At 38.8% G+C, this 8,196-nt stretch overlaps 2 protein-coding genes across 2 annotated transcripts; one reads left to right on the top strand and one right to left on the bottom strand.

The window, feature by feature from the left end:
• The first annotated feature begins 1,425 nt into the window (after positions 1-1,425).
• Positions 1,426-4,717, top strand: LOC144654521 (C-reactive protein 1.1-like). Its single transcript, XM_078514673.1, has 4 exons — positions 1,426-1,521; positions 2,190-2,343; positions 3,123-3,369; positions 4,094-4,717. Exons 2-4 carry the CDS (start codon positions 2,211-2,213, stop codon positions 4,464-4,466), a joined length of 753 nt encoding a protein of 250 aa, XP_078370799.1. The 5' UTR covers positions 1,426-1,521; positions 2,190-2,210; the 3' UTR covers positions 4,467-4,717.
• Positions 4,718-7,025: 2,308 nt separating this feature from the next.
• LOC144655005 (uncharacterized) lies at positions 7,026-7,364 on the bottom strand. The gene has a single exon (XM_078515226.1). It carries the CDS (start codon positions 7,362-7,364, stop codon positions 7,026-7,028), a length of 339 nt encoding a protein of 112 aa, XP_078371352.1.
• Positions 7,365-8,196: the final 832 nt, after the last annotated feature.

The raw sequence follows: 8,196 nt of genomic DNA, 5'->3' as shown, positions 1-8,196 counted from the left end.
AAGTTCGCAGTATTATTACTATCAAGAATTACCATATAAGTGTTTCCATCGAGCATGATGTGATTTTATAGCGGTTTTAATCTAAGTAATCCACTCTCTTTATATATCGATGCTGTATCGCGTATTGAGGATTAAATTTCAACTTCAAGGAATAAATCAACAAAAGCCTCTTCCGTAACCATATTTTCTCTTTGTTTGAGGAGCTTTAAACAGGTATTTGATACATATTCACCTGTTAAGAGGTTTCGATTTGAAAATGAGCATTAGAATATAAGCAAGCCGAAATGAAAAGGAGGAAGATTTAAGACAAATATCTCTAAATTAACGAAATATCAATTTGGATTGATTTCATAGAAGCACTTGAGTATAAATTATTATTCAAAGCTCTAGCCTTTGTTTTAGAAACGTCTCTTCTGTGAGATAAAAATAAGATATGTGAAAAGAATTGAAAGCGAAACGTAGTACTGCCCTGAATAACCTCTCGCAAATTTCTTGATGCAATTTTTAATTGTAAACCTGCTGAAACAAAAAATAAAACGAGCTAACCAGAACGTTCGTTCAATTTCAAGGCGATTCCCAAAACAAAGCTCTTTTGTCAAGTGAAAAAGTCGTAAAACAATGTAAATTGATAGGGACAAACTAGATTAACAGCTCACTAGTTTCGAGACCAAAAAGTTTGAAAATATCAACCTTGGTCGGGAAAACATGTACAGAAAAATCATAGTTGATGGATAATGCTTTGTTAGTCAAAAGTGATGGTTTTGTAGTCAATGAAACAAAATTGATAAGTAGGAATTTTCGTCTGTCATTTGTGTTTCAAGCGACTGCTTAATATCTTACACAGTAGGACATATTATGCATGAATAGGAATTAAAGCAAGAAGAATTATTAAAGGAAATGATGAAATGTTTTCTATAAAGTACTGCTCTGAGTAACACCTTGCAAACTTTGTGATGAGGTTTTTAAATGTAAACCTGGCAAAGACAAAAAATAAAGGTGAAGAAAAAAATGAAAAATAGTAGACATGATAACAATATGAATTTGGCCGAGACGATAAGCCAGACCATAATGGTTTGGTAGTCAATGAAACCATTTCAACAGGTAGGAATGCAAGGCCGATAAGGAACATATTTTTAAGGAGTTGAATCGAAGTGTTACCTCGAATCGCCTATCTGATTCTCATTCAAGGCTTTGTTAAATTTTTAAACTTAGAACTTAGTTCTTTTAAGAGGTGAAACTATGAAAAATAGTAAACATGGTAACAATGTGAACTTGGCCGAGACAATAAATAATGTACGCTGGACGATAATAGCTTGGTAGTCAATGAAACTCTTCTAACAAGTAGGAATTTTGTTTTTGTGTCATTTATGTTCTTTGCAGGAGGCTGCCACGTGCCTAACGCAATAGCGCCTACTTAATGCGCACATTTCAGAGCCACTCTCGTCATTTTCAGTGAGTACACGAAGACGGCACTTGTTCCCACATCGGCTCTGACCCGTTGAACCAAGCTCAAAGGAAAAGGTAGGAATTGAAATAAGAAACAATTCAATGGTTTTATTTTAGATGTATCAATGAAGACCAATGAAAGGCGAGTTCAGTTGCACACTTTCCTTAAAGGATTTATATTTTGTTGGCCGTTTATGCGTCTGCTTTGTAGCCGGTCTATGCGTCTACATTATGTTCAGTTTTTTTAACTTTCATAAGGGTTCGATTAAGTGGAAGTAATAACCTTTCAGAACTGTTTTGGTCGATTCTGGAACAAACATTCAGTGAAATCCTAAAACGTATGTTACAATAAGCCTTTTAAAAAGTGGTCCTATGACTTAATGCTTCATGTAGTATGTTTAAGCAAACTGCTACAAATCTGTTTACGGATAAAAAAGAAAAAAGTATTTGGCAAAACGCTTGGTAAAAAGGAAAAACCTGAACCAACCAAAACTTGCAGAGTTACTCGGCCTTCTTCAGTGACACGTAATACTATTGAATTAGCTTTATGTGTTATACCAAGGCGTACTTCGACAACTCGCAAAACAAGTTCTCTTGTTCTCTCTAGTGCTGACGTGGCGGCGCGCACATTAGGAGATTTGTAAAAACAATAATGGTTAAGGTTCCAGCGAAGTTCTTTGTGGTATCAAATGTGTTGAATTTAAGTTAAATCATTGCTTTTAAAATTTGCTTTTCTCAATCAGCTCCATAGATATTGAAGAGAAATGAAGTTCGCATGGACCACTTTCCTGCTCGTACTTTTGCTCGTTTCTGCGTTAGATGCCAGAAAAAGGAACGGGAGAAAGGGAGGAAAAGGGAGAAAGCTGTCTAAAGCGGCGGAGTGCAATCCTACTGGAGGTAAGCCAAGACGACGTATTATAAACAGTAATTCAGCGGAACGGCACGCTTTTTAATTCCTCGGTTTGTCTTCGGAATACTTCGGGTAAACTTCGTCTACTCTTTTCCTAATCGTAAGCTAAACAAGACGCACATTACATTGTCTACGTCTCAATTTTTAAATTTCAACAATATATTTTTCACACGACCCACAAGGTTGGAGCTCAGTTTAAAACTATCCTGTTTAAATGAAGGCTATCAGCATTATTAACTCTTTCTAACCAAGCGGGAACAAGGCAATTATTCAAACCTCATAATTATAATAATTTTATGGAGCATTGTGCATGGAGTGTTTTGCTTGTGAAAACGAAACAAATAGGGCACTGAAAGATATTTTAATCCGCTGCCCTGATCCAACCAGAAAAAAAAGACATAAAATCAGAACTGGAATTCATTCAACTGTTCACGCTTCTTTTTGGCTGGCAGCACTTAATTCAAGCACCGTTTCACCCGAAACGCTGCTATACTGTTTTTAGCTTTATAACGACAAAATAGCTGAAAACGCAACCACCAAAACAAATTGTCAATCTTATCATCTAGATGAAGAGGGATTACAGAAACTCAAACAAGAACCCAATGTGTATAAGGACCTTAATTCTCAGAGCTCATTTTAAATGTGTCAAATTAAGTTTGTTTGAAAACTTATTTACACTCTAGATCATAAACTCTGAGGTTATATTACATCGAAATGTTCTCTATTGTAATATAAATAATTACATCGAAACGTTCTCTTTTCGCAGAGTACCAAATGATTTTTCAAGAGCACACCATCACAGATTACGCAATAAAAAACAACTCTATCGTGTATGATCTGCATGCTGCAACAGTGTGCTTGTTTGCTAAAGACACTGATGACAACAAACCTTCCGGTGGATATGGTGGGAACGAGTGCGTATACAGCTACAGCGATGCTGAAGCATCGTATGGAAATGCGCTGTTGCTTTGCACATCTCCCAGTTTGAGGGTTTGGCTCGAGAACACTCAAAGGTACTGACTACTTTGCACTACTTTTCTTGGCTTCACACTATAGCTCGTAAGTATAATCTAAGTGCACTTGGAACCTACTTTGAGTGTGAAGGGGGAAAACGTACTTACGTGTACTTTACTTGGTGACCATGGAAACTTTCGTAGTTCAAAGAAGCCGAAATACGCCGCCAAGTATGGTCTACACAACATTTAAGAACGCACTTGGCCAATAAGAAATGGAAGCCAAATTAAGTGGCGTGCAGCTTATCACGATTCTGAAAATGATTGACAGCTTGTACCTCAAGTAATATACTTTGTCATCAAGTGAGTAGCCAGATTTTGTAAAATGCGACTTAGGAATTTCAAGTGCACTTAAGTCAAGTGCTTACTTGAAACTAACTTAGCTTCTAGTGTGAAGTCAAGTTTTGTTGCTCAAAAAACAGCTTAAAGTGAATTTGCGAAAGATTGCTTTATCAATCAAAGAATAAATCAAGGGTTCATTCTTAAGAGGCTGTCTTTCTGAAAAACACTCACTCCTAACACGACCAGAAAATCATCTTCAATCAAACCAAATATGTTTCAGTTCTAGCCTCGGTAAAGTCTTTCAGTTGCCAGAGTTTCAGGAGAAATTATTTTTTGACGCGAATTTGAGTGGGTGTTTTTCAGAAAGACGGCCTCCCTTAAAATTGATCTTCTTATTTTTTATCTAGTTATTATTCCTGCAATTTCTTCTCCCTTTTAATAGGAATGCTGATGTCGGTCTTGACTTTGAAAAATGGAACCACATCTGCTTCACATGGAGCAACACCAACGGAGACTACAAGTTCTACAAGGATGGCGCGATTGTAGGCAGTGGTACAGGCGTTAATGTAGGCGGCAAAATCAGCTCCGGAGGTATCACCGTGATCGGACAGGACCAGGACAAACTTGGAGGTGGCTTCGAAGCAGACGAATCTTTTGTTGGCGAAGTGACAGAAGTGAATGTATGGGGCACTGTTCTCTCCGAAAGTGATATTGTTGCCCAGTTCAGCGACTGCCACATCCCCCAAGGATCAGTGAACTGGTGGTCCCAATTCAAAGATGGCGTTCATGGCGGAGTTGTGGTGGTGGAGCCATGATCCAATCTGTTTTCCACAAGAGGATCCAGTAAGGTGTTGGGCAATCAATGGGCTTAAACAGATTCAACAATGACTTTCCGACTGTTGTTTTGTATCAATCTCAAAACGTGTGTTGATGTTTTGATGTAATATTTGCTGTAGCAAGATTAGCGTGAGATGCACTCATGCTATGTGGTTGATGAGGAAAGAAGATCATTGTATTGAATTAAGGTAGATCAATACATAAAATAAAGGATCCTTATGCAACTGAAGATGTATATAAAGTGGTATCAAAATATGACGCGAACCAACGCTTTGAACTCGAAACCTTTCTTAACTTTTTATTCACTCTTGCGACGACGCGAACCGACGCTTAACTCTTGCTTAACTTTTTAAATACACTTGCGAAGACATGAACCGACGCTTAGAACTCGAAACCTTGTTGAACTTTTATTCACACTTGAGAAGACGTGAACAAACGCTTTGAAGTCAAAACCTTTCTAAACTTTTAATTACACTTGTTCACCTTTATGCAACTGTCGCTCCTACCCGTCCCCCGCGCCATTGCTGTTTGCACCGAACCAAACCTACTAGTATCACCCTCCCAGGGAGAATTTGTCTTCCTTCAATCTTTCCGAACGTTTAAATTTCCCGCTCGTAAGCTAATCAGAAACTTCGACAAATCCCTCGTGTGTTCTGAAGCTGTTGCGCCATTGTTCAAAAACGACCATATAGGGTCATTTTCTGCTTGTGAAACAAAGCCTATTGTTATCAATGTTGAAACACATTTCTTGATACGATATCGAAATATGAAAACTTAAAGTCAGTCTCCTTGTTTTTTTAATTTATCCCTACCTTAAACCTAGCTAAAAAGAGAGCATCCCGTCTCTACTGAGAAAAACGAAATCGAAATGCGCACTTGAAGTGTTACACTTTGAATTTTTCAGGCTCTTTCGCCTTTTTCTAACTGCACAAAACATATGGAGAGCAATTTTGAAACGTTTTTTTGCGTATTAACACGGGAAAAGATGTTAGCAAATATTTTTTTTTTCATTTCACTGCCACATTATTTAGAAACAATTATTATTCAAAGTTCCAGCCTTTGTTTCAGAACAGCTATCTCGGCGAGGCTCTTCTGTGAAATAATAATAAAAACAGATGTTGTGTCTTGATACCCGGCAGCCGAGCAGTCTAAAATTCTACAGGCCGGTTTAAATACGATGATTTGTCGACCCAATTTGTTCTAAGCAAATTTACACACTGCGAATCGTAGGCCGGACTTACTTTGCCTTATTTGAATTGCAAGGATGAAAATCGGCTCGATTTCCAAAATTAAATCTGTGGCACTGCAACCGATCTCATTTTCGGACTCATTTTCTTATCAAATCTGGGCCAAATCGGGCAGTCAAATCGCACCGTGAAAACCTGCCTTTACAGAATTTCTACGAAATAGCTCGTTTAATTCTTCTTATAATAACAGATCGTTGTTTAGAAATGTCAAACGATTTCAAGTATATTGTTTTGGCTTTATAAATGAGGAATTTTTCGAGCTTAGGCCTACCATGAAAATCTCGATGTTCCGGCGACACTTAGAAATAATCGTGTTCTGGCACGGAGTCAGCTCTCTTGGAATAATGTCCAAAAATAATGCTTTGGTTTTGTACTGTACGAATTCTCCAAGCTTCGGCATACTCTTAAAATCTCGACTCACGAGCACGATTTTTCAATAAAGTATATACTCAACAGTCAGAATTTCTTACCGTTTTTCCGAGAGTACTCGATTTAAATACCAAGCGATTCCTGAACTCCAGGCTTCTACATAGAATTGGACACTTTGCCTTAACATGAATAAATGAAAATGATTGCGGTTACAGTTATTTCGGTTCTTCAGCCAAGTGTGTAGGGTTGTCGCGTTGAGCGAGTATTTTATCTTTCCTTCAAGCCAACAACATCATCTAACATGGCGGCTTTTATGATTCTTCTTATCTTCCCACATGTTCTCGGGAATTCCGATACACGCGGGACTTTTCGTGGAGTGTTTTTCCATGAAACTCCCGAGGAAAGTTTTGTTGTATGTCACGTCAAACGAAAACTGACAATGTCTTTCTGAAGCCTATCTTATTTATACAGCGAGGAAAACTCAACAAAAAGTAAATACACGGACTTAAACATGCATCTGACCAAGTGTTCAATAATTCGTTTAGTTTTTCTCTTGCTTCGATCACAGCGTTGCGAATAGGGCGTTTCTCAGCTGTTCATTCCTACTCTTCTGCTTGCTTGTGTCATCCTGTTTTTCATTACCAACAGGTTCGTTCGACTCGGTTGGTTTTTCACTCACTTCCGAGCATTCTAAAGGGTACAGAAAGTTCAATGGTCTGTTCAGCAACTTTCCTGATGCTGTTCGGACTGTAGCTGCTCGTACTTCATTATCTTTGCTTGTAAGGAGTTCTTCGATCATTCCTAGCTTCCAGGTTCCTCTTGGCGAACTATCTTTCAGAAGCACGATATCTCCCTTTGTGGGCTGAGTTTTGGATTGAACTCTAGGAGCTTTCAAGTGTTTCTGCATCCTTTCTCGTAGACTCAGCACATGTTAAGATGTTTCTGGCCTTTCTTCCATGTTTCCAGAAGTTTCTGTGCAGAACGTAGTCTTTCAACAAAGTCTGGATCTTGCGGCTGTTCGTCTTCTGTTGCTAGGCATGGTACACCAGGTTTTGGATTTAGACTAAGAAAGTCACCAGGGGTGAGTGCAAATCCAGAATTCAGATCAGCTCCCACGTTCACTAATGGTCGTGAATTTACAACAGCTTCGACTTCTGTAAGAATGGTCTCCAACCGGACAATGTTCAAACAGATCTTTCCAATACTTTTTCGAAGAGCCTGCTTCACAAGTCCCACAAGACTTTCATAGAAGCCACCCATCCAGGGGGCCAGTTCAGTGATGAAGGTTTATTTGATTCCTTCGTTTGCTAGAAAGCTTTGCGTGTCAGAGCTAGAGGTGGTAAACTTCCATGCTTCATCAACCAACAGTGGACTTCGCTAGCTTGAATTGTGAGGCATTGTCCGATATAATCTCTTTCGGCTTGCCACACCTGGAAATAAATCTTCTATGGCACAGGAGGAATTGTTCTACAGAAATGTCATAAATGATTTCTAAATGAACAGCTCTGACATGGACGTTGTTGATGACTAATTAAGCTTGTAAAGGCGTGGTTCTTCGGTAGAAGCTTGGGGTAGAAGGTACTTTCTGGGAGATTTTCTCTAATCAATCTGCCATGACAACGAAGGATTCCACTTTTATCTATCCTTAGCCCTAGTTGACTCTTTAGTTTGTTTCTTGTATTGTTCTTGATTGCTTTAATATCTGATGCAAAACTGCTGTTCTGGACATGTCTTTCCCAGATGGTTTTCACTTAGTATATTTGTTTTTGAATGAATCGTAGGGCCCATGCCGTCACTCTGAGAAGTTTTGTTAGGGAAGGATAATTGTTTTCATTCAACTCAAACGGGGCAACTGGCTTGTTAGAGTGCTTTTTCTTGCGATCCATTTCAATCAGGGATGAGGTCTCGTACATAATCTGTGGACCAGCAGGCTGTTTGGCCATCTTTTTCAATGTGTTTTCGTCAATTTGCTGAAAGTCCCACGAAGGCAACTTGGTCTTTTGATCACCGAGCCAAGATGGTCCATGCCACCACAACTGATTGTTAACGAGGTCTTCTGTGGAAACACCTCTGGTGGCTAAGTCAGCTGGAT

This window comes from Oculina patagonica, chromosome 5 (genome assembly GCF_052425735.1).
Source record: "Oculina patagonica isolate OP01 chromosome 5, crgOcupat, whole genome shotgun sequence".
Classification (NCBI taxonomy): Eukaryota; Metazoa; Cnidaria; class Anthozoa; order Scleractinia; family Oculinidae; genus Oculina; species Oculina patagonica.
Note: the sequence above shows the minus strand (reverse complement) of the source record. Positions and strands in the feature narration are given on the sequence as shown.

What these genes read in the sequence shown, in the direction of transcription:
- LOC144654521 (XM_078514673.1), top strand. Translation starts at nt 2,211, where the DNA reads ATGAAGTTCGCATGGACCACTTTCCTGCTCGTACTTTTGCTCGTTTCT. An exon ending in GGAGTGCAATCCTACTGGAG is followed by an intron (nt 2,344 to 3,122) that starts GTAAGCCAAGAC and finishes CTCTTTTCGCAG; the next exon opens with AGTACCAAATGATTTTTCAA. An exon ending in TGGCTCGAGAACACTCAAAG is followed by an intron (nt 3,370 to 4,093) that starts GTACTGACTACT and finishes CCCTTTTAATAG; the next exon opens with GAATGCTGATGTCGGTCTTG.
- LOC144655005 (XM_078515226.1), bottom strand. Translation starts at nt 7,364, where the DNA reads ATGGGTGGCTTCTATGAAAGTCTTGTGGGACTTGTGAAGCAGGCTCTT.